Genomic DNA, 25,388 nt, shown 5'->3' on the forward strand with positions numbered 1-25,388 from the left:
CTACAAGTCGATGCTCTAACTTTGCATAAGTCTCCATGTAAACAAATTCAAATAATTCACAACAACGAAGCAAACTCTAATCTAATTTCTGGTCTCTTGCACTCAGGCTGAAGTGCCACAACAAATGCACCAAAGAAGCCCCACCTTGCCATTTATTGATCATACAGCGAGGCGGACGAGAATCCCTCAAAGGTAACTTTTCAACAACTCAGCTGCACAGACACACATAATTAACATTCGTGGTGATATACTTTGAAAGGTAATAATATGTTGTTACTATAGATACAGCTGTTTCTCTTTTTCTGAGCCAGGTGTCATATAGGAAAATGTGTTTATGAAGTTACTTGAATCTGCTTGTCTTTATTTTTTTTATTTTTTGAGGAAAGATAGAATGATTGATATTTTCATTTTATGGTCATTTTCATTGTTGATGATTACTACTTGAAAGTCAGTGAACACTAATACCAGACTGTGTTACTTCAACAATCTAACGAGAAGGTTGAAGGTTTGTTCAGTCAGAATGCAAAGTTAATTTTCATCTTGTTTCATTAATACATGCAAAATTTGACGTCCAGACTGAAGAGTTAATATTGATTTCCCCAAAACATGAACCGACCCAAACAAGTACAATGTACCAACTATACAGACATCCGCTGTAAGCTGCTAGAGACGTAGGCCTGTGTTTGTTTGCGTGAAAGCTCAGCCTCTGATTGGCTGCAGAATAGTGTTGGGAAGTTTTTCTACTGACTCGGATCACTGACTCTCAGACGGTAAATTGAACAAATATATTTTTAAGCAATTTTGTTCATTTTAACTAGTGTGGTGCTCTAGCCCTCTTGAAGGCGATGTAAAAAAAGATTGTTGTTCTCAAACACCGAAGGCAACATGGTTTGCTTCAGTTGACAAAGTGTAACCATAGACTGTATTAATAATGGACGTAGTCACCGTGACGTCACCTGTTGGTTTGTGGCCCGTTGGAAGTCTATTAGTCCAACCAAACACTGAAGAAGACATTTTTACTGAACAAAACATTCAAATAAACTGTCATTAAGTGAAGATACAGTGAAAGGGTCAAAGTTATGAGACCAAACCAGTAAACGTCCTTTTTTATATCTATATAACGTTATATATTACTTTAATGACACGTTGCCATGGATACGCTTTGTTCTACTTCTCTCCTGATGACGGCTCCCCTTGTTAGTGACCTGTCAATCAAAGGTAGCCACGCCCCAAATCATACGATTCTTTATCTTCTATTTTCTTCTAAATGGGGCCATTATTAGAACTATTAACATCAATTTGTCTTGAAGAATATTTTTTACTAGCGATTGAGACTATAATGTTGTCCTAAAAAAAAAATTCTAAGGTAATAAATCAAGTGAGAAGTTTTCTCATTTTGCATTGAAATGAATGGACAGAAATGTTTTTGCAACCAAACTTAGCGCCCCCTGCTGGAATTTTCGGTAGAATGCAGCTTAAAGCACTTCCTGGTTTGCCTCCCCGCTCAGACCAGGAGGTTGCCACCTGAGTATAATACACAAACGTCACAACCAATTCAAACCATGTGAAAACCAGGGACTGTACACTACTGGGATCAGCGCGGATACACCTTTATTGGCTAGAGAACAGTAACTTGGCACTATGGCTGGTGGTGTGATTAAGTGGATAATTGGCTTAGCCAATAAAAAGAAAAATGTGCCTCCTAGTAATGAGAAACGATAGTAATTATAGTATGGCACTGAAACTGGTGGTGTGGTAAAGTGGTTCACGTCCGTCAGAAGAATAAATGTGCCTCCCGGCAATGGGAAACAGCTCCCGTTATTGACCGATGACTGATTTACATGCTGCGTCTTGGCTGCTAGCTAGCCATTATTAGCTTTGCTGACATTCAGGAATCACCTGATTTCCTTTCAGAGTCAGATTATGCAACTCCACGACAGATGTTAATGTAGTGAAAGTGAGGTTGTAGTGATGTATTTGATTTGGGAGTAATGGGGAGTTTATTATCACTGAAATTGTATCAATAATTTGTTACACTAACTATTACTGTAATGCTGTACTCTAAATACATTTCTGCCTGACACTGATAGGCAAAAGCTTAAAAAAATGTGTTGTGTTTATGCATTATGCATATGCATGAGCTTTTTCCTTTACTATTTATTGAGTTTTACTTGTTTATGTATTTTTAAAAAATATAGAATAGAATAGCCGGTAACACTTTCTATGAAGACTACATCTATAGTGCATTATGAGCGCATTCATAGTGAATTATAATGCTCATTATAATCAATCATAATGCATTATGACTGCACTCATAAACACATATAAAGATTCATGATGCACTATATCAACAGTTATAAATATAGCTTATAATGACTTATAAATCTTCACTATAGATGTAGTCTTCATAGAAAGTGTTACCGAATAGCCTTTATGTGCTTCCATTCATGTATTCATAAGTTTATTTTCTGATTGTGAAAATGCAATAAAATAACGTTTACCGGAACGTTGCATTTGTTTTGAAGGCAGATCTAACCTGTGTTCTTGTTCTCGTGACTCATAGTAAATACATGCGCCGGGAAAACACGTGTTTATAAATCTAAATATATACTGTATTCTGCCCTCATGATTATTCCCATACTTTAATGTGTCCTTAAAGCTACTGAAGAGACGTCCTTTTTCCTTAAAAGCGAACGTCTTTGCTGGTTTCTGCAGACACAAGGTTATCTGCTGATTAATTAAGCCATTTAGGTTTGACAAATGTGACTGTATCATGCACTGTTTGCACGAACTGGAAAAAATTCCCATTATCTGCTATCAGAATTGAGATTCTTTTGTCCTTTCTCTGCCTTCCCCCTCCTCCCTCCTCCCCCTCTCCCCCCAATAAGATCACCAAGGAACAACTCAAGGTAAAGAACACTAATTAGACTTCTATCCTGCTTTAGCGAGAGAAAAATGACAGTTTCTTAATGACATAGTTTGCTTAAGGAAACTTTTTTGTGTCTGTATGCGATAACAAATGGCTGGCGTTAAAGAAAAGGCAGTTTGTTCATTTTTCACATGAGAAGCACGGCCTGATAAAGAGTTTCTCTTAATTTCCCTAAAGCTATTATGGAAGTATTGTTTCATTACAGTCTCCCACAGTGCTTCATTGTTCCTCTGTGCTTTTTTTTCTGCTTTTTTTCTCCCCTCCCTGCAGTAGCTCGTCTGGTACGGACCGAATCAGTGCCATGTGACATCAACAACCCGCTCAGGTACACAGACCTGCACATCAGTCAGACGCTTCCCAAAACCAACAAAATCAACAAGGTACGTGCAAAAAATAAACCGTGTATTACAATGTCTGCGTAACCTGTCCTACATATCACATTTGCTTCCATTTTGGGGGGCTGAAAAGTGGTTATGAGTCATTGTGTCGCTCTCAGGGGATCATGAAACCGTACGAAAATATCCTTCTGCCGTATTGATGTTTACACAGATGGATTTGTTTTCATACATTGAATATTTTGCAGCCAGCATATCTAACAATTTTCTCAGCTCCAGAGAAACACTGATTCCCACAACATTCCCATGGTGGTACCGAAATAATGGAAATATTGTGAGCCAAATGTGAGCGTTAAGAGAGAAAGCGAAGATGTGGCTCTGAGCCCCTTAAAAATGCACGACCTTTTTTTATGTTTCTTCTTCAAAACTGCTGGAAAATGATAACCACATCATGTGAAAAGATAAACAGAATCTGTCTTGTTGCTCTTCTCTGCAAACTCAAACTGTCAAAGTGGTGGCTGTAGATGAGTTTTTAAGTGTTGTTTTTGAAACTCTACAGCTTCTTTTTGCACTTTTTTGTAGCATATCTAATGGCGTGACAACATAAAAAACTTGGAGATAAATGAACAGTAAAACATTTGACACCAAAAATCTAAATCACCCTGAAATAATATAACTTTTTTATTCATTATTACCATTTTAATTAGGTTGTGGTTTTGAAATTCAGGCTTATTTAGTCTTTCAGGATGATTTAGGACAGGTGTTGGCAACCGTTACTAACAGAAGAGCCATTGTTGACCAGAAAAAGAGAAAAAATGTTGAAATGGAGCCGCAAACCTTATTTTGAGCCTTTTGATGAAGAAGAACGCAGCCTACCAAGTCTAAATTAGTCTTCCAACATTACTGATAGTTCTATTTGCCCTTTATATACCACATAATATTTACTATGCTCATGTTTGGTATTTGGTATTTTCTCAGCAAAACTTCAACATGATCTGACTATTAATTTTTTCACTTTAACCCACTTTATTAACATATTGAGCCCAAAAAAACACAAAAATCCTGAAATCGGAAATAGAATTTTACTATTTATGACAATAAAAACCACAAATATGCTCAATGAACTGTTTAAGACCTGAAAAATGTAAAACATAGGTTACAAATATTAACATATAAAAGGTAAAATTCAAATATATAATAAAACTATACATAAAAAATACCATAAAAACAAGTTTATTTATAGGAACAGTGTTAGATGATTAGAGCCCTTTTTGCCATTTTTACAGAATGCCACGCCTGCCTCGTCCCATCCTACTTTTATACTTGAAAAAATATTTTTGTACTATCAAATTAAAACGATCATATCTTTGGTTTTACGTGACCTCAGAAAGTCAAACAAAAAACTGGAGAAAGTTTCAAGTCTGTAATTTGGAGTGAAGTCGACAGCAGCGCTCCAAGTGACCTCGTTTTTTTGTTACGGTGCTTTAAAAAAAAAAAAACATGTTATCATAGACCCCAGAGGATTAATTAGGATTTATTAATGTTTTTGTCAGAATGCAGCAAGGACCCAGGTGCAAATGAGAGGAAAGAAATATTGAAAGCTAGCCTCGCTAGAAAAAACTCAAAATTAGACTTGAAGTTGGTAAATTTTAGAGGTGAAGGTGTCAGGCCGTAGACTTTCGTTAGCTAGAATGCACATTTTAGTTGACTAAGATGTGAAAAAAAAAAAATATATATACATATTTAAATGCTTTATATAAGCTACACATTTTTACAACTGAAGGGTACAAATTACTTTGGGCCTACACCAATGATAAATGAAAATTTAGGAAATAATTGTTTCATTTCGTATACATTTTTGGTCACAGCCACAGGGAGCAACTGCTGCCTACCCCTGGTTGAGATGAGAAGGCCAATCCTGAAGCGCAAAAAACAAGATTCCTCAGATATTACTTAGGTTAAAACACTTTAATGGATCCTGTATTTACCTAAAGTACTATGATCTACTGACATACTGCTTCAATCTACAAAAGCACATCTGCAAGTCAGGTAGTTTATTGGCTCATTAGAAGTACAATAACAGCTATAATATATCATACTTTACTAGATATAAAATAGTTCCTGCATGAAACTGCTCACAGATGGTTTATGGATTATCTTGAGGAACCGGATCATGATTTCTGGAATGACAAATAGATTTTTGAAATGTATTTTTTTGGCTATCTACTCTCAATATATTCAGCAGAAGGCAGACATCTCTAAGACTTGGCAGCTCACACTAAGTCAATCTAGATTGGTCAATAACACTACGGGAAAAAAAAAATATTTTGGATTTTAGGATGAGCATCCCTTTAGATTTAGATTTGGATTTTTGATTGTGACTTAAAATATTGTGCTCAAATTAAGCATCCTCGGTGTGTTTATGGTGAGAAGGTCTTTGTGACTTGGAGCTTTTGTGCTAAATTATTGCATTTTTTAGAAGAATCGATTATCCTGACAGCAAAAACTAGGACATTACAGCCCTCCGCTACATAAACTCAGTATTGAGCAGCTCATGCTGTGTGTTAACACCTGGAAATCTCAGCATCTGGCGTAGTGGTTGGTGGATTACTGGTATTGATCAGAGACTCAATGACTCATCCATGTTATGGTTGTTTTGTGCTTAAGGATAGTAGAACCATCCTTCTGTTGCTCGTTGAAACTAAAGGATTGAACTGTTTATCCGACAAATCTGCTACATTTGAAAACATCCCATGATGATTTGAGCCGCTCTAATGGCAAATAAAGGGTCGATAAATGTGGTTTTCAACATGAGTCAGAGTACATTCACTCAATAATATTGGACTCCTTTGAGGATTAGCATCGTAGCAGTAGTAGTATTCACTGGTGGACTCAGTATATATGAGGGGCATTGGCGGAAATAATAAAAAGGCACCTGCTGTATGTGGTGGGAAACAAGATCGACAGAATAGGTTGTATGTCAGTACCACTCATTACGACACATATGGACATAAAGTGGCCCCGGTACAGCGGTGCGTTCTAAAAAAAGCACACACATCAGGGGTCTCAAACTCAAATTACCTGGTGGCCGCTGGAGGCAGTATCAAAATGACCAAAAAAAGACACAAAATTACCACAAAAAAAAGACACAAAATGACCCAAAAAAGAGACAAAATTACAAAAAAAGACACAAAATGACCAAAAAACACACATAATTACCAAAAAAGACAAAACATTATTTAAAAAAGACACAAAATGACCCAAAAAAGACACAAAATAACCAAAAAAAATACACAAAATTACTAGAAAAAGACACAAAATGATTACAAAAAGACACAGAATTACCAAAAAAAGACAGAAAATACTAAAAAAAGACAAAATAGTTTAAAAAAAGACACAAAAATACCAAAAAAAGACACAAAATTACAAAAAAAAGTAATTAAAGGGGACCTTGCACACACAACACGGTAAAGTGCCATTCATATAAAACTCACGTTAAAGGAACACTCCACCGTTTTTTCATATTAAAACATGTTATTCGGTCAAGTAAGACGAGTTGATACAGACCTCTTGCGTCTCAATGCGTGCACTCAATCGCCCTGGCGCGCGGCGCCACTTGGCTAGCACTTAGCTTAGCCCAGTTCATTCATTAGGATCCAAACAGAACCTGAAAAATCTTCTCCCCTCAGGAGTGATGATATTACTGCGCCGAGTCGAAGTGGTCCCAAGTGCTATTCCGCCATACATTATAGTTATCCTTTTTATCTGCTTAGAAAAGCGCCACATTTTATTTTGTGTCGCCATACTTGGTCGTTTAACTACTCGTGTAGCTGTATTTAAATAGGGAAAACGTGGAGGAGTTTGGTCGCTTCTAACTGTCCATCTGTTTGGATCCTAATGAATGAACTGGGCTAAGCTAAGTGCTAGCCAAGTGGCGCCGCGCGCCAGGGCGATTGAGTGCACGCATTGAGACGCAAGAGGTCTGTATCAACTCGTCTTACTTGACCGAATAACATGTTTTAATATGAAAAAACGGTGGAGTGTTCCTTTAAACTTTCATATCAAGGTGGGGGCCACAAAATATCGTCACGAGGGCTGCAATTGGCCGTGAGTTTCAGACCCATGACACACATCATTACACATACACTTATGGTACGCTGTTCGCAGTTTCTGTGAATTTTTGCTACAAAACCACTGAAATAGGTTTAGGGCAAAAAAACCTCCTGGTAATGTTGTAGAAAATCTTTGAAAAAAAACAACTGACAACAATATAGATTTGAATTACAGCCTTGTGCGGGATTTTAATGAAAGATATCAAAAACAGAGACAAATGTCAAAGGTGACTGACAAATCCAATGATCACACTGCAAATTATTTATTTCTTACCAAGATAAAAAAGCTTAGATTTAGAAGTGTTAGATAATTTATCGTGTTTTAAGAGTTAATTTCCCATTTTAAGCGTTCAACATGCTTATTTCTAGATTTAACACTCTTAATTCAAGACATCTTGTCAAGTGAAATTATCTGTCCATGCAGCAAGATCATTTCCCTCAGACTTAGTGTTTTTATCTTGTTTTTAGACACACCTTTTTTGCAGTGTAGAACAACACTGAAGAGAAATCATTCTGTGACATCCATTTTTCTACTATATTTGTGCATGATAACTTCTGTGTAACTCTCACTCATGTCCTCTGATTTTCTGTTTTGTTCCAATTTTGATATAAGAGAACTCTGGGGAGAGTCCAAATTCCTGTTTTCATCTTATCGTAATGACCAGATCATTCGATCAGGATTCACAGAGCAGACTTGCCTAATGAGTTTTTCTTTTCTCATGGTGTGGGTGATCTCCTGATCTCTTTGCTAGAAAATCATGTATTAACTGTCATAATGTTCTAGGTACATTTTCCAAAGAATTTCCCTGACAGTTAGGCGTTATAAAAGACAGTTTAACTCTATGGAGTCTTGGGCTATTTTGTCCATTTTTGAATCCTTTTCATGTCTTTTAGTGTCTTTTTTTGTGTCATATTAGTCATCTAAAATGTGCTTCATAGGTTATGAAAGTCTGCGGGCAATTGCCGTAACCTCTAAATTTAAAATAAACTTCAAGTCTAGTTTTTAATTCCCCTTGCTAGACTAGCTTTCGATTCTAAATCTTCTGAGATATTTCTTCGGTTTCCAGCCTCTGATTTGCACTCGGGTCCGGGCTGCATTCTGACAAAATCATAGTAATAAATGCTGATTATGACCTATTAATAATATCGGTAGGCTAATTTAGACTTAATTGGCTTTTTATCTTCATTCTAAGGCTCAAAATAAGATTTGCGGCTCCATTCTGACTGTTTTTCTCTTATTTTGGCCAACAATGGCTCTTTTGTTAGTAAAGGTTGCCGACCCCTGTTCTAGAAGTATCACAATGAACATCCGTGACCCGAGCCTGTCCAGAGTCTAGTCCTAGTCGATTCCTTGGAGATCAAAAGTGCACTTATTAAGTTGGATATACCTACAGTAAGGTTTTTTTTATTCTTTTTTTTTAAATTCACTTTTTATTGAGGAATTTTTTAACATTTTATACAGAACAAAGAACAGGAACAGTTGGGGTGGGGGGTACCTAAATCACACAGCATCATCTTTTTCACCTAGCATCATCATTTGCAGCAGTCATTGTTAGTTAAATGTTAGTTAAACGACAGCTTCACATAAAGTCAGAACTTATAGGCTTGACATATTCTGTCCATTTTGACCAAGTTTTGTAAAATAAGTCCATTTGCAATTTTAGTTGAAAAAGTCACTTTTTCCATTTAGTAGATTTCTTGTATAATGTTGATCCAGTCCTCATTTCTTGGTTTATCTTCTGGTAATGGCCTTTTTGCTTGCTGCTAAAAGATTATAAAGCAGTTTCTTGTCTCCATTGCTTAAGTTGTCTAGTATTATGTTACAGAGATACAGAGTTTCAAATAAAAAGGGGAAAACAATTGAGAACACATTCTGCACATGATGATGAATCTCAACCGAATATCTTTGAATAATTTTACAGTTCCAGAAAACATGGAAATTCCTTCAATACCACACCTCCAACAGGCATCTCCAGTTCGACAGTATCTTTTTTGAGCTGGTGTAATGAAAAAACGCATAATATTTTTCCAACAGAATTCACGCCAGATATTTGACCCAGTTGAGACCCACTGGATTTTACAATAAGGTTTTTAAAGCCTTAATGGTCTTCATATACCAAAACCCAGAATTAATCAATGATGACATCAGTAATCTGCACTCTGTTGGTAAATATGTGATCATATAAAGGAGGAAAAGAGCCACAAATATATTTATAGATGAAAGCGGTTTCTCTACCTTTTTCTGCAGTAACTTCTCAAATGATTAATCACTTCCAGCTTTAGCTCATTTATTACAAATTGCATATAGTTTACATCATCTCAGACTACTTTGTTCAAAGCGCACCCTAACTCTTCAGATTGATTTCTCTATCTTCAAGGCAGCCATTGATTTCCATTCATTTCAGTTGCTAAGCTGTTGAAATCAAGTTTCAGAGACTTTACATTTTTTTGTCAGTCCAGTTATCATTGAGTAGTAAGTGCTGGTGCATTCAGGGACGCTCTGACATGTGAGATTAAAGAGTTGGCTGCTGAACACAATCTTTGCTTACTGTTTGTCTTTTGTATTACATTTTACAGACTGTGTAATTAATAAAGTGCTTTTTCAGCAGAGTCTGTTCAATCAGAAGAGTTATTTAAAAAAAAGTGATTATTTTTGAGTGATTAATGAAATAAATGGCACGCAGAACAGCCTCTGGCTAATTTGACTCCATTATGAAATTATTTTATTTAGCCATTATTTGAATTGATATTGGATGGAGTCTAGACAGTGGTCGTAATGTAGATCTGAAAATTGAGTTTGGTAAAGTTACATCTTCAGACGAAGAACTGAACAGATGTGACCAGAAGCAGATTACTGTGGAAGACTTGATCGAGATGGCAAAAGCAGCCTGGAGAAGAACAGTTTTACAATCTCTTATTAATAAACGGTGTCATGGTGAGATCAGATCAGTTGAAGTGAACAATTAGAGCATTAACCCTTTGATGCACAACATGGGTCTAAAGTGACCCGACTAAGTTTTTATATTCTATATCTTTGCAATAAATTAATATCATCTTTCAGTATTGCAGGTTTTCCTCAAATAACTTGTTTTTGATCATCATATATCCTAATTTTTTGTTTTAATTTCTTACTTTTTGAATAAAAACCCTTTTTTATCACTATGCTTCTAATGCACAAGGTCATTTTAGACCCATGTTGTGCATTAGAAGGTGTTTATATGTTGTCACCAATTTAAAACCTGACAAAGAAGACACAAATATTAACTATTCTATTTTGTTAAATTTATGTTTTTCCAATGGAAATTATTTTTTGGTGGCTCTAATAAGTCTCAAATGTTAAAATATGTGATTTTCCAATGTAATCTGGTGGTTCTAACAACTCTTTTAAAGTTAAACCTTCAAAATAAGACAAACATAGTTACACATTTACTCAAATTGTTAATTCAGTGAATCACTTTTTGTATCACTATGCTTCTAATGCACAAGGTCATTTTTGATCCATGTGTGTAAACTTGATGTAATAATACAAAAACTATTTTTCTTCATAAAATATGAAAGGAAAAATGGATATAATGATCTGTTGTAATAAAAAAAAAAGATGTTCAGACACAGCCAGCATGAAATAACATGGAAAATGAATGCGGGTCATTTTTGACCCATGTTGTGCATTAGAAGGTGTTTATATGTTGTGCATCACAGGTTTAAAAGTCAGCTGATTGAGAGAAATATGCACAAATGTTATGGGTGTAAGCGTGCAAAGAAGTCTTCCTGATTTACTTCAGCCAACCTTATTTTTTTTTATGTGGGAGCATCCTTGAATGCACCGAGTGTTTAAAAATAAAATAAAAATGCTTCCTGTTCACAACTGCAGCTCCACACTATGCTAACATAACTTTGTCAAAAAAGTAAAGGCAGCGTATTGCTCATTGTGATGGATTGCCTCTGTCGGGCAAGTTTCACGTCTCTGCAAGTTGATTTTCATATTGTACTGAAATTAATGGAAACCAAGTGCTGCCTGGAAGGTAGAAAATCAATCTAGAAACGTGTGGTATGATTCAGAAAGAGGCCAACAATAAAGTAGAGTGCAAGCATTTTGTGATTAACAGTCTGAAACTTGCAAAATCACCAGCAGTGAAGTTTTAAGGTTTTTTTTGTTCTGTTTCTCTTCTCAGGATCACATCCCGGTCCCGTACCAACCGGACTCCAGCAGTAACCCCTCATCCACCACCTCCTCCACCCCGTCCTCCCCGGCTCCTCCTCTGCCCAGCAGTGCCACTCCTCCCTCGCCCCTTCACCCCTCCCCACAGTCTGCACGGCAACAGAAACAGTTCAACCTGACAGGTATTAAAAACGTACCTGCATACACTGAAATTCAAACATTTGACAGCCTTGTTGTAAAAGCAACTAACCTTTAGTCTTGACATGATCACAATGAAAATGCTAACGTGTTGATGTAAAGCAGGTATGATGTTTACCATGTTCACCCTCTTAGTTTAGCATGCTAGCTTGCTAATAGGGAAGTAACGCAAAAGTCATGGTTTTGTACCCCGGTTTAGGATTCATAGTTTGTTGTGAGTTGAGTTTGGTTCAATGAAAGACACCAAAATGCATATATGTATATTTTTTAATGTTTAACAGACAGTATTGCAAGTCTTCAGACAGATAAAATCCTCTGTCTGGAAATAGAAAGCAAATAAAGTTACATATTTTTGTAGGCCAACCTGGAAGTAGCATCACTATGGTTTTTTGCATTTGATTTTGGATCATTGCAGAAAATAAGCTCTGTGACAAACTGATGCTTACGCGTTTTGTTCAGCAGGATAATCTTCTCAAATGAACACAACTTTTATTATGTTTGAAGCGTTAATGAAGCCGACAGAAGTAAAAAAGCTAACGTTATGCTATAGAGAACTACAACAAGGTCACATGACTTCTACGTCACTACCGTTAGCTTCAGACAAGCAAGCTAGTGAAACTGTAGCCTAATAAATAGTTTGTTAACCTAATCTACAATCTACAAGAGTTTGCAAGAAAAACATGACTAGAGGCTGTAAGGCGGACTAGTGAGAGAGCTCTGTCCGTGTCCTGCATGATGATGTTTAATATCCACCACAACCACTGTCGTCTCATTTAGCCACTTGTTAGCAACCACCCTTTTAAGATGTCAAAATTCACAATTAGGAGTATTTACTTGTGTAATTTACATCGTACAACAAAACGCTAACATCTCTTTAGCTTGTGCTAACCACAGTTCTTATTTCAGGCATCTAACCGACCCATTCAAAATCCTCATTGAGTTTTAGAGGATAGACCCCAGGATGCTAACATGCTAACTTACGTCATGGTTTAAGTGGCGCCCTATTAACAGTTGTTGTTTGACTTTTCACAAACTCCAGTTCTCCTTGTGTTTCTCTCCACAGCCTACTGTTAGCTTCAGACAAGCTAATAGCGGTTTTGACAAGCTAGTGAAAACGCAGCCTAATAAATTGTTTGTTAACCTAATCTACAATCTACAAGACCTTGCAAGAGCACTGAAAAACATGACTAGAGGCTGTAAAGCGGACTAGTGAGAGAGTTGCCGTCCTTGTCTGGCTTGATGATGCTTAATATCCGCGACAACCACTGTAGTCTCATTTAGCCACTTGTTAGCAACCGCCTTTTTTAAGGGCAATGTCAAAATTCACAAGTAGGGGTATTTACTAACTATTTTATGTTGCACAACAAAACGCAAACATCTCCTTAGCTAACCACAGAGCTTATTTCAGGCATTTTACCACCAACCCATTCAAAATCCTCATTGAGTTTGAGAGGAGAGACCCCAGGGCGCTAACATGCTAACTTCCTTCCTGGTTTAAGTGGCGCCCTATTAACAGTTTGTTTGACTTTTCACAAACTCACAGCTCTACTTGTGTTTCTCTCCACAGCCTCCAGTTATTTCAAATACAAACAGCAGTTCATCTTTCCAGGTAAGTGCCTCATAATTGATCATTACCCCTACCCAAAATGCACTAGAACCAGCCATGGAAAAAGTAAAGAGGAGGAGGATGAGGAGGTTCTCTTTTGATGTTGTTGGATTTCATCTCCTCACCTTGGCCTGCTGCAAAACTCTCGGCCCCTACACCCACTCGTTGCTTGTCTCATTTGGGCCTCCTAATGATTTGTCAGTGCCCAGACTCTTTGCTTTTTGCCCACACTGGTCGCACACAGTCTTTGCTCATTTGGCAGGTTATTATAGCCGAGACAACCTGGAGTGGTGTGAGGAAAAGAATGAGGCGTAATTGGGGAGACGTGTTCTTTGGAAATGCCTTAATATACAGCGCACGGCCGTATGATTATTGTAGCCACACATCCTGTTGTCTGTTTTTCAGCTAAATTACATCAGCTACCTTTTATGAGCTGCAGAACAGCACGGTCAAACACCACCACTTACTGTTAGTCCCATCAATCAAAAACCATTATGCTGAAAGTGGAGCTAATGCCACATTCACGTCAAATTAAATTTACTGTAAACGCCGACTCCTCGTTTAAAGAATAAAATAAAAACACATTTACATAAGCCTCCCGGGGGAAATTACAGTATGATTTATAACGCATTCACCTATTGTCTTTCCACAAGTGCTCATTTTTACCGTCACAAGGGGCTTCATTTTTGGTGGAGAGAGAGAGTAGGACTACAAAAGTTGTCAGTCAGTGAGATCACAGACAGAGAGACTGGCACAGATTCACACCATTGGCCAATTTAGAGCCTCCGATCCTCCTGGCTTGCTGGTCTTTGGAGTAAATCCATGCAAACATCCATGCAGGCACCACACAGACAACAGAACCACGTCCTTCTCGCTGTGCGGCGACGCTGCCAGCTACTAATGCACCGTGCCACAAAGGGAAATGCTTTTTCTTTGTGGCTCCCACTTTGTGTCACAAATTGTCGGAGCGTGCCAGCACGGTCGGCAAGCGTGGCGGCAAATTCACTGATGTCTTTCAGAGGTAGATACCACCACGGCTGACCTCACTCATATCCCGTGTTGAACAGGAGCGCTTCCAAATAGCAGGAAAAGCAAATTCAACCTGCTCTTTTCTCTTCCTCCTGTAATATGACAAGCAGTATATGCCATACGTCTCCGTCATCCAATTAAATAGCTCTTTCTGCAAGCTTTAAAGACTCAAACTGTGAAGGTGCAGCTGAGTGATATCACAGCGTTGTACAGTATATCAACACATAAATTGTTTCTGTACATACCACGGAGCATGCCGCTGTTCCCACCGTGCGGACATTGATTGATATTTCCATGCAAATTATGACAAGAAAGAGAAAAAGGGAATTCAATAGGCACAAGAGAATGCGAGGGGTTTCCATTGTGCAGCAAATATTTCTGCACACCAGGTGCAAACAAAACACGCTGAATTCCAGCACACCGCCAGCATGTAAGTGTTTTGAAAATCAAACGTTTTAGTCGTGAACCCTTTGTCAGGCATTAAACGCACATTATATTCACAACATAGCCGTAGATGGCACATTTGACGCTGTATTTTCAAAGCAGTGGACACATTTGCTGCTGTAAAGCCAGCAAAAAGACATTTTGTTGATTTAACAGTGCCGAAAAAAATTGTTAGTTAACTTATTTTAATGTCAGATAAATAAGAATGATTTATACCAGCCTCACAAACCTTGCAATGCAGAGACACTCCCTGTGCAAATGTAAAAAATGTACTTATGTGGCTTGTTTGAGCAGTAAGTTGCACTAAAAGATGTTTTCTTGGAATTAACCCATTGAGGCCTGAAACGCCTGTAAAACCTCTGGGCGATTTTAAAATAACCCCCTAAAACCTGAAGTTTTTCTGGAAATTCAACAGAAGTGTCAACGCTTCTACTAAATAATAGATTTTTCAGCCTCTGTAGCAGATAGAAATGAAATTCTAAAAATATTTGAGAGCTTATACAAATACTACAAAACGACATATCCGCTTTCCAGGCTTCAATGGGTTAAATGAATTCGGTGTAAGTTTTAACTCCTTGATGCGGAAAAATCCAGCTCAAGATGGGGACAAATCTGGCAAAACTGGCAAAACTGCTGGCTATCATGGACAATCCCTCCCACCCCCTCCACAAAACACTGGACAAGCTAAAGAGCAGCTTCAGCCACAGACTCATACAACCCCGCTGCTCCAAGGAACGATACAGGAAGTCCTTCCTTCCTTCTGCAATAAGACTCTATAACTCATCTACCTCTGCCAGAACCCACATTACTGAAATGCACTAAATCTTTGCACTAAATCTTACACTCCTGACACTTTGCTATGTTATTAATATTATTACTATTATTATTATTATATATACTGTTGCTGCCATTATTACTATATACTGTAATATACTACTATTATTATTATACCGGCCTTACCAGCCTTATTTATTATTATTATTATTATAACCATTATTATTATATATTATATATCATATTATTTTACTAATAATTACTTTATTTATATTTTTCATTTTATTTCTATATTGTTTATTATCTATTATTACATATTATATTATATATAATATATACTGTACTATTATTATTATTATTATATACCGTCTAGTCACTGTAGCATTGTTGCCATCACATCACCAGTATAATTACCTTCATCTTGTCAACCATCCTACCAAGCGATGTTCTTTTTTAACTTCTTAAGTGTCCTTGTTCTATTCTGTGTTTTTTTCTATTGTTGTTTTTATTTATGCTACCTCAGTATTTTATTCTATTGTATTTTATTGTACTTGAATACCGAACTGCTGTGACAACCGAATTTCCCTTCGGGGATGAATAAAGTAATCTATCTATCTATCTATCTATCTATCTACCCTACCTGTAGCTGAAATCACGCACTTCTTTTTTACAAAACATAGACATAAACAACATCCAAATGATTAAATGCTGAATGCACTTTGTTCTAAATTGTCCGTTTGATATTTGTGCCTCTTAATATCTGCAGATGTTGCTCCAGAAGCTCCTCCAAGCCGAGCGCCGCAGGTCATCCTGCACCCTGTCCTGTCTGAACCAGGGTGAGTAGATTCTATTACAGAAGTAATTGAATAAAAGCATACGTCTGCCTTTAAGGAAATTAAGAAAGTACTTCTGATCTTCATCAGGCCTTATCTCGCTCTCCTCTCCTCTCCTCTCCTCCTCCCTTTCCTCTCCTCCTCTCCTCCTCGCCGTGGCCGCTGGTCAGAGGCCAAGTCAAACTTATTGGAGCACAGATATTTGGGTGACAATTTCAATGCGAGAGCCGACATGACGAATACTCAGAGACTAATGTCAGCATGGCCTTTAGTTCACGCTACACTTGGGATGCCAACTGGATTCCCAGTGGCTCTTTGAGGAAGCCAGTGGTCATGGGAAAACAACCGGAAGAGGAGGAGGAGTGATGAGATGTTTTTCGACCCAGATGTTAATTAGATCAGGATCTCAATCTATCACGAGAAAACGGGGCAGGAGAACATCCATCTATAGGCGGTATGGACGGTCAATGGAGATGAAACATGGCCCATAGATTGTAACGGATTAATCAATAGCATGTAATGTCATTAATTTAATTTAGTAAATATCAACACAGTCATGAAAAGGTCCCTAGACAGAAAAGGGCCCCATGGTATAGGACAGAGGTTAAACATATAAACGGAAATAAATAACTTTTAACATTCTAATTTACATTTAACATTGTCAGGACTGTAAAGCATTGAGCTGTGCATGTTATTTGGATTTAAAAAAAAACAACCTTAGGTGATGTTTTCATGCCACGTACACGAAGCTTTGAGATAAAAAAAAAAAAAATTGAAAGCAATGCCTGGAAATAATCAGAATGAGATGATAACACAATATTATGCATACATCACAGTGGGCTCCATGTATGTTTGAATAATCCCAGATTGTTTGAGGTCTAGAGGAAAATGCATTACCATAATCATGATGATGTGACAACGATTATTTTCTGTATGTTCCGATTATATTTAAATCCACACAATGTGTGAAAAATGCATATGGGGATTCTTTTCTTTTTAGTATATGATCAGACAGAAGCAGGTCTACACACACACACACACACACACACACACACACACACACACACATTCTTGTACTTATATCTTTGTGAGGGCCCTCATTGGAAGAGTGAATTCCCTTGAGAGGTTATGATAGTTTGGGATTTTTCATTAGTTTTTTTAATTTTTTTGTTTTTGTTTTTTTGTTTGTTTTCAAATTCAGTTTGTTTTAATGAGTTTTTAGAGTGAGTTTGCTAGTTTTAGTTTAGTATTTATTTTTTTTAAATGCTTTAGTTTTTTAGTTTAGTTTTTATTAATTTTAGTGTAAGTTTTAGTTTTTTGTAATGTGGTATTTGTTGGGTGGAAGATTAAAAGAGGTCACAGTAAATTTTGCCTTTATTTCCTTTGCCTTATCCATCTTCATTATGTATGAAAAAAGTTGACAAAGACGAAAACGAAGGACATTTTCACTATAATTTTAGTTAGTTTTGTAACCACACAATACAGTTTCAGTTAATTATTGTTATCATGTAACCTTTAACCCTTAAAACAAAGTCTGAAATCTCAAAAAAGCCTTTAAAGAAGTGAGGACCGGCCGAAATGTCCTCACTTTGCAGAAATGTCCTCACTCTGTTGGTTAAAGAATGTGTTCCGGCCCTCACTATGTAGGAAGTACAAGAACACACACACACACACGCTGGGGCTGATTGTGAATGAGTTGCAGCTGCGGAGGCAGTTGATCACTGGGGGAGGGAAACTCAGCAAGGATAAGATGGTCATTTACATTTGGACACAATCAACCCTTATACTGTAAATTTATGGAGTTATATAGGAAGTATTTTATATTTATATTTATATCTATAGGTAAAATCTGTGGAGAATAAAGAAGTTGAGTGTGCCTCAACCATGACCTAGACACTCTCCTCCCTTTCCTTCCATCCTGTGCTCAATCAGTTGCTAATTAGGGGAGGTTTTATAAGAAGGCGTGAGTCACTGTGTTGTTTGACTGTTGAAGATGCACCTCATGTTGAAATGTCCCCTAACAAAATACTTGTTCTAGTCATAAAATGCACTGCAAAAAGCCACCTCACAAAAACAAGGAAAAAAAGTACAAATATTAGGTTTATTTTGCTTAAATTTATCTGCAAATGGAACAAGAAAATGTTTCTTGTCAAGACTTTCCAAAACAAGTAAAAATATCTAATCTCAATGAACCCACAAATACCTTAGAATCAGTGTATTCTAACTAAATAATTCTATTCTAATAATATTCTAAATAACAAGTGCATTTTTCTTGATTCTATTGAAATACATGTGACCAATTTTCTCAATATGTTGAAAAATATTCTTGAATTAATAATAAGTAAATGCTAGAGCCATCATTTTGACATAATGATATGCAAAGGCATTATATTTATTGAAACCTATTGAAGCAACATCATATTAAAACTAGTGTACTTTTCTTGATATAGCTACAAATATTTCCATCTGGCTGCTTGTTTTTATGTGAAGAGGTCAAATTATGTCAAAGTTATGATTTCTTTGAAATAGCAATGAATGAAACAGCTGTAACTTTTGATATTCTAGTTTCAAGCCTGTATTTACTCAGTATAGGTCATAAAATCTAAGTAACAAGCTGTAATATTATTATTATTTAGACGATTAAGATCCAAAACACTTGAAACAAGTGAAACAGTCAAACTTAAAAGATGCTGACTAAGAAGAAATATCTTATCAGACCCAGAAAAATAAGCATATATCCCCTTGATCTAAGATATTTAATCTTACTTAGATTTCAGGTTTTGCAGTGTTTGTTCAGCTCATAATGAAACAGGCATTTAAACATATTTTAAGTGGTGTATACAGGCAGGATGGAAAGGATTCAAAAGTGGACGAAATAGCCCAAGACTCCATAGAGTTAACATTTATTAATTAGATCATGAAAAACACCTTTTGCAAAAAGGTGAAAACATGAAAAACGAACCCTTGTGTCTGTGCTCATTACCTTATCCCTAGATGGAAGATTTCATCACTCCTCACTCAGTCTTTGGTTCTTTCCCTTTTGGCGAACGTGAATGCATTAGTGTGCATATGAAACCCATATCCCCCTGATTTAATTAAAGCTATTGTCCCTCCTTCCCCTCACCTTTGTATGCTCCTGCAGTGGCAGCTCGCAGGTTTCTTTGGCCTTAATGGCCTCGTCCCAGGGTTAATGAGGGGCCGTCTCAGACCCCTACACCCGGCAGGTACCCCTCATTAGAGCGGAGATTGAACCGTCGGTAGGAGCCCTCGGCGCTGCAGGAGTCACATTATTTTAGCCGCTGCCTCACCTGCTGCACAGAGTCCGGGATTGCTCGACGAACAAGTGTTAATATACCAGAGAAAGGTTGTGAGAGGTTACACGCTGATGTTAGCAGCCCGTTATGTGGACAGAGGAGGACGGGTTGAGGAGGGGATAGTGGGTTCATTTGTGTCGTGTCCTTGGCACCCATGGTGTAGGTGACGGTGTACGTGTCAGGGTCAGGAATTAATAGGGGCTCAGGGCGCCAGTGCACTTGAAAGTTCATACCGTGTGACCGTAAAATTAAATATTAGGGTCAGGAAATGCAGCGGGTAATTAGGAGTGGCCTTTCTTTCTTCTATTTAATCCTGTTCACGTTTTATTAACTTATCTGTCAAATAGTCTTGATGTGAAGTGCTCTTACCACCTGTGGACCACTGCAGGTGATCTACAGTATAAAAGCCTGTGGTCCAGTGATGCTTTCAATTTAATCTGATCGTAAAATATTAAGTAATTACTTACACTTTCACACCTATCTCGTTTGGTCCGGACTGTAGGACTTTTCAGTTTGATCCGAACCTAAATTCTACGTGTGAAAGGTGCCGACCAAAAGAAGTGGTCTCGGTCCGGACCAAATGGTCCAAGGTCCGAACCTTTTGCATTGTGAAAACAACTTTTTTTATAGTTCGGACCTTCGTATCAATGACAGGAAGTTTTTTTCTTCTTCTGCTCTCGAATTACGGTACAGGAAAAGACTGCCATAACTCGCAGGATTTCGAGCCGTTTTCTCCTCCTCTCCTGTCGACGGCGATATAGTTTTGTCATGATGAGGAGGCTCATCTTGTGAAGACCAAGCTCTCTCACGTATTGCTCATTAAGCTGGTGCTGCTGGTAGCAAAAGACCAGCAAAAGTATTAGTACAGGTAAAAGGTGGTTCGCTGGATTCATTTTGTGTAAACACGTTAAGGAAGTAACACTGAGGTCAGATGCCGGCCGGCCTAACAACGCAGCGTAACCAAAACAAAATGAGCCGCAGAAGTCCACATGGAGATGACGTGTCCAGTAGAATTGTCTTGTAAAGTCGTTATTCCTTTTGCAGTGTGAAACCAAAACCAACCGGACCAAATGTAGACAATGTAACAGAACACGGACCTTGGTCTGGACCTTGGTTCGGACTTTCAGGTGTGAAAACGCCCTTAGAGATACAAAATGAAAAAAAGATTTGTTTTTCAGAAATTATTTAGAAAGAAACAAGTCTAATGGGTAGTTTGGTCCGCTTGAAACAAACTCTGGTGCCGACCAAATAATTAAACTCTGGTCCGATAAAAAAAAAATAGGCGTTTGCCTCCAAGTGCACCAGAGTTTGGTTCGCTGCAGCTGAGAAAGGAGCCTGAACCAAAGGTAGGAAGCGAACCAAAACACAGAGCATTCTGGGTTAAATTTTGGTGGAAATTTGAGAATCAACGTCAGGCACGGAGGCAGCAGACTTGAAACATGTCTCAAGGTCTACGTCTTTTTGTAAAACCTCTTTGTGTTGCATTTATATGTATGAAAAGGGCTATATAAATAAAGTTTGAAGGAGAGACGTTCCAATGGTGAAGTCAGACACTGATTGAAATTTGGTCGAACGATCACAGCACAACAACACACAACAAAGTCTTTTTATTTAGCGACTGAATGATGGCTAATGGATTCAATTGCACAGCGGATCAATGCAGCATAAAAGTTTTTAAAAAACTCAGCCAACAATACATTAAAGTCTGTTTCCCTCACATATTCTGTCCAATAGACGAAGGACATTAATTACAATGCTTGGTGCGCTTTATAAAGCTCAGTGTGGAAGCAAAGCAAACCAAATGGACAACTTCACCATTGAATCGCTCCGACTCCACCAGACTTTATATGTGAAAGCGACCTTAGTGTAGTAAGGAGGGTTATTAGAGGAATCTACATTCTAATTTAATCTGTTCGTAAAAATATTAAGTAATTACTTAGAGATAAAAATGAGCAAAATACCTTTGACATATTTAGAAAGAAACAAATCTAAGGGGCTGTTACGTCCGCTTGAAACGAACTCTGGTACGTTTTTTTCAGATAGTCCTTTTGTTTTTTGCTGGTGTGAACGCTCAAACAAACGGAACTCTGGTCTGCTAAAAAATGGGGATCTCGGTTCGCTTCCAACTTCACCAGAGTTCGGTTGGTTGCAGGTGAGAACGCTGTCCAAACCAAAGGAAGGAAGTTAAACACAACGCAATTTTGGTGGAAATTTAAGAGTCAACACCAGGCAGGATAGCAGCCGGTATGACAAATGTGGACAGACGTGATCTAATAATGAAGTAAAGGCACGTATCGAAATTTGGTCAGACGATCACAGAACATACACACAACAAAGTCTTCAAATTATTTAGCGACAGAATGGTGACTAATCATTCAATCAATGCAGCATAAAAGTGAATAAAACTCAGCCAACAATACATTAAAGTCTGACTTTCTTTGAAAACGTGTCAGCTCTTTCCCTCACATATTCTGTCCAATAGACAAAGGACATCAATTACAATGTGTAAGAGCCATTTTGCTTTGATTGTTTATTTGTTTGTTTGCGCCTCCCAACACCGGGTGGAGAAGAGCGCTCATTATGGGTTCCTGATTTCATGTTAATATAAGGCACCGGTGTATGACTGATTGTGGTGAGATGCCCGAGAGGCACACAGGTTTTGCTTTTGTAGTGACCTGATTGCTATTCAAAAAAAATTATGAGATCCCGTTTATAGTATTTTACGCACAGAAATGTGATGTATAAGTTGGAAATGTAACTATTTGTTTAAGAAAGAAGTATACCTTTGTTTGGAAATGTTACAATAAACGCAGTTAATTGATATACAGAAACTGGACATTTCATTTGTGCGCGTAAAACACTATAAACGGGATCTCATCATACTAGTGGCATCTTTTTTGAGTAGCAATCGGGTCACTACACAATGCTTGGTGCGCTTTATAAAGATCAGTGTGGAAGCAAACCAAACCAAATGAACAACTTCACCACTGAGCCGCTCCAACTCCACCAGACTTTATATGTGGAAGCGACCTCAGAGCTTTAAGGAGGATTATTAGAGGAATCTACATTCCTGCCAAGTGGCTCCACCCACTCTAATTAACAGTATTAGGAGCAGGTGTGGAGAGCCAAACACCTGGAGCTGGTCGCCTCAGCATGGGGGAATAGAGTAAATAAATTAGAGAGTTTTTATTTTTTTTGTTTGGCACATGCTGAGAGTGACAGGTTGTCAGGTTCTCCCCCCTGAGATATCCAGGGAAAACATTTTGTTGCATTTTGTAAACATATTTGGATAAGAATAAGTAAATTCTACCACATCTTTCCATTTCCTGCTGAAGTGTAGAAACAGTTTGCTAGCTGCAGTAAAAATGTCCTCAATACAGGACCTTACTTTCTCCATGAAATCACAGCTTACATATTCAAGGTTTCAGGTGTATTACATAAACCAGACACATGCAATCAGTTCATTTAAGTTGCAGGAGAAAGTCGTGCATCATCATAAAGTGGTGACTGTCACTGTCCCTTCCAGGAAAACTTGGTGAAATATATTTTTAAAACTGAAACTTTAGTTAGTCAGTGCCAGGCTGCAGGGTTATGTTCTGTTTATTAATCCAGTTTGTTTCCCATTCAATGACTTTTCCTTTCCCATCTCCACTCCAACATGTATTATCAACTGTTTTAATATATAATGATGTAAATCATGGGTCTCAAACTTGCGGCCCGCGGGCCAATTGCGGCCCTTGTGACGATATTTTGTGGCCCCCACCTTGATATGAAAGTTTAATGTGAGTTTTATATGAATGTCTCTTTACCGTGTTGTGTGTGGAAGGTCCCTTTATTGCTCCAGCTGGAGCTTTGTTTCACTTGATTCTATGACGACGTTAACAAAAAGAAAGGCAGCTGCTACCGGACAGTTTATTATCTGCTGTGTTGTTGTTACCGGAAGAAGTAGAAATGTTATGTAATGTCATTTTGTGTCCTTTTTTGGGTAATTTTGGGTCTTTTTTTGGTCATTTTGTGTCTTTTTTAGGTAATTTAGTTTTTTTTCTGTCATTTTGTGTCTTTTTAAAATTAATAATTTTGTGTCTTTTTTTGGTAATTTTGTGTCTTTTTTGGTAATTTTGTGTCTTTTTTAAGTAATTTAGTTTTTTTTCCGTCTTGTGTCTTTTTTTGTTGTAATTTTGTGTCTTTTGCGGCCCCCAGGTAATTTGAGTTTGAGACCCCTGAAGTAGATAAACTAAATAAAGGCTTTTGGGGGCATCGATCAAGACTGCAACATCACAAGGATACTAGATATCAAGACTAGATCGATAATACTAAATAAGGACATAAAAACCTTAACAGCCAAAATATCAAGCAAAGGAATGACAACAACACGTAGACTCACAAGTGAAAAGTAATGTATTTGCTTAATTTTCTTATGGATTTATGTCTTCATCTGTTCTTATGTGCTTCTAGGAATGAAGGCAACCCTTTACTTCAAATCGAAGTTGAACCTACATCAGACGTGAGTCCTCTTTTCACCTTTGTGATGCTTTTTTGAATGCTAGTTTTCTCATTCACAACATTGTTTTATTTCTCCACACTTTTGTCAGTAATATCGGTGTGGAATCACCGAATTAGCGAGTCCAAAATGAAGACAAAATACAGCTCTCGCCGTCACTTGTCGCAGTCATTTACGGTGTTCTCTCATTTAGCATAATTTAGCCGAGCTCTCCGGGGAGCCTGCAGGTATGTTTTGTATCAAAAGCAGCAAGATAGAAAAAGATGCAGCTTCACTTATCGTCGTCGTAACAATGATATATCTTGAGAAAATGTGATGCAGATTGCCTTGAATAATATTCCAGCAGGCGTCTTTGAATAGGAAATTTTCACTCCTGCGGTACATTATATTTAAAATCAAATCAGAATAAATCAGCCAGTTTTCTCCTCTGGCTGTTTCATAACTCTCTTTTTATATTGGTTATGGCCCAAACAGCAGTCAGTGATTCAAATGCAGACTACTGGACTAAAATAACGTGTTTTATATAGAGGAAATATGCATATATGAGTTTTTTTATAGTATAGTAATATAGTATATTTTAGATTTAAACATCCCTGAGTACATATTTATTGATATCCTCAAATAGATACATTCATGTCAAATATACCTTGGGGAAAGTTTGAGGAGATTTCTTTCCTTATTACTTCATTACAACATGCTGGTCGGAAATGAACTAAAATTCAGGGATAAAGATAGAATTGTTGTACATGTAGCAATTTAAAAAACTAATATGACACCACAATTCAGCAGAGAAACAACCACGTATGTTTCTTATCTCTGGAATTCAGTTTGGAGGAGGTTTCAGCAGATTGTAATCCTCCAGCTGCTGAATGGCATTTAATCATAATAAAAGCATTTGACGTCTCGGAAGAATATTTTAACACCACCTCTTTGTTTTGGATGGGAGCAATTTTAATCACCATACTTGCAAATGTGTAAAATCTGTGAAATGCAGGCCGAGACAGCTACCAAGGAACTAGGGATGGGAAGAATTAAGAATAGTTCAGAATTTGGTCGATCACGTGGATTTTTTAATCGATCTGTGTCTTTTTTAATTTTAATTTTATCTCTGAGCGTTCAGTTCTGCAGCCGTACGTCAATAAGCCAATGAGCTG

General features: G+C 37.5%; 1 protein-coding gene across 3 annotated transcripts in view; it reads left to right on the forward strand.

The window, feature by feature from the left end:
* The window catches only part of ksr2 (kinase suppressor of ras 2), a 191,141-nt gene that overhangs the window by 128,124 nt on the left and 37,629 nt on the right, over nucleotides 1–25,388 (forward strand). For all 3 annotated transcript variants that reach the window (XM_059336669.1, XM_059336668.1, XM_059336671.1), the window contains 7 exons: nucleotides 107–192; nucleotides 2,889–2,909; nucleotides 3,200–3,309; nucleotides 11,549–11,717; nucleotides 13,301–13,342; nucleotides 16,353–16,422; nucleotides 24,189–24,237. In XM_059336669.1, coding sequence (XP_059192652.1) covers nucleotides 107–192; nucleotides 2,889–2,909; nucleotides 3,200–3,309; nucleotides 11,549–11,717; nucleotides 13,301–13,342; nucleotides 16,353–16,422; nucleotides 24,189–24,237 — 547 coding nt within the window. The remainder of the gene's footprint in view (nucleotides 1–106; nucleotides 193–2,888; nucleotides 2,910–3,199; nucleotides 3,310–11,548; nucleotides 11,718–13,300; nucleotides 13,343–16,352; nucleotides 16,423–24,188; nucleotides 24,238–25,388) is intronic.

Source organism: Centropristis striata, chromosome 7 (assembly GCF_030273125.1).
Source record: "Centropristis striata isolate RG_2023a ecotype Rhode Island chromosome 7, C.striata_1.0, whole genome shotgun sequence".
Classification (NCBI taxonomy): domain Eukaryota; kingdom Metazoa; phylum Chordata; class Actinopteri; order Perciformes; family Serranidae; genus Centropristis; species Centropristis striata.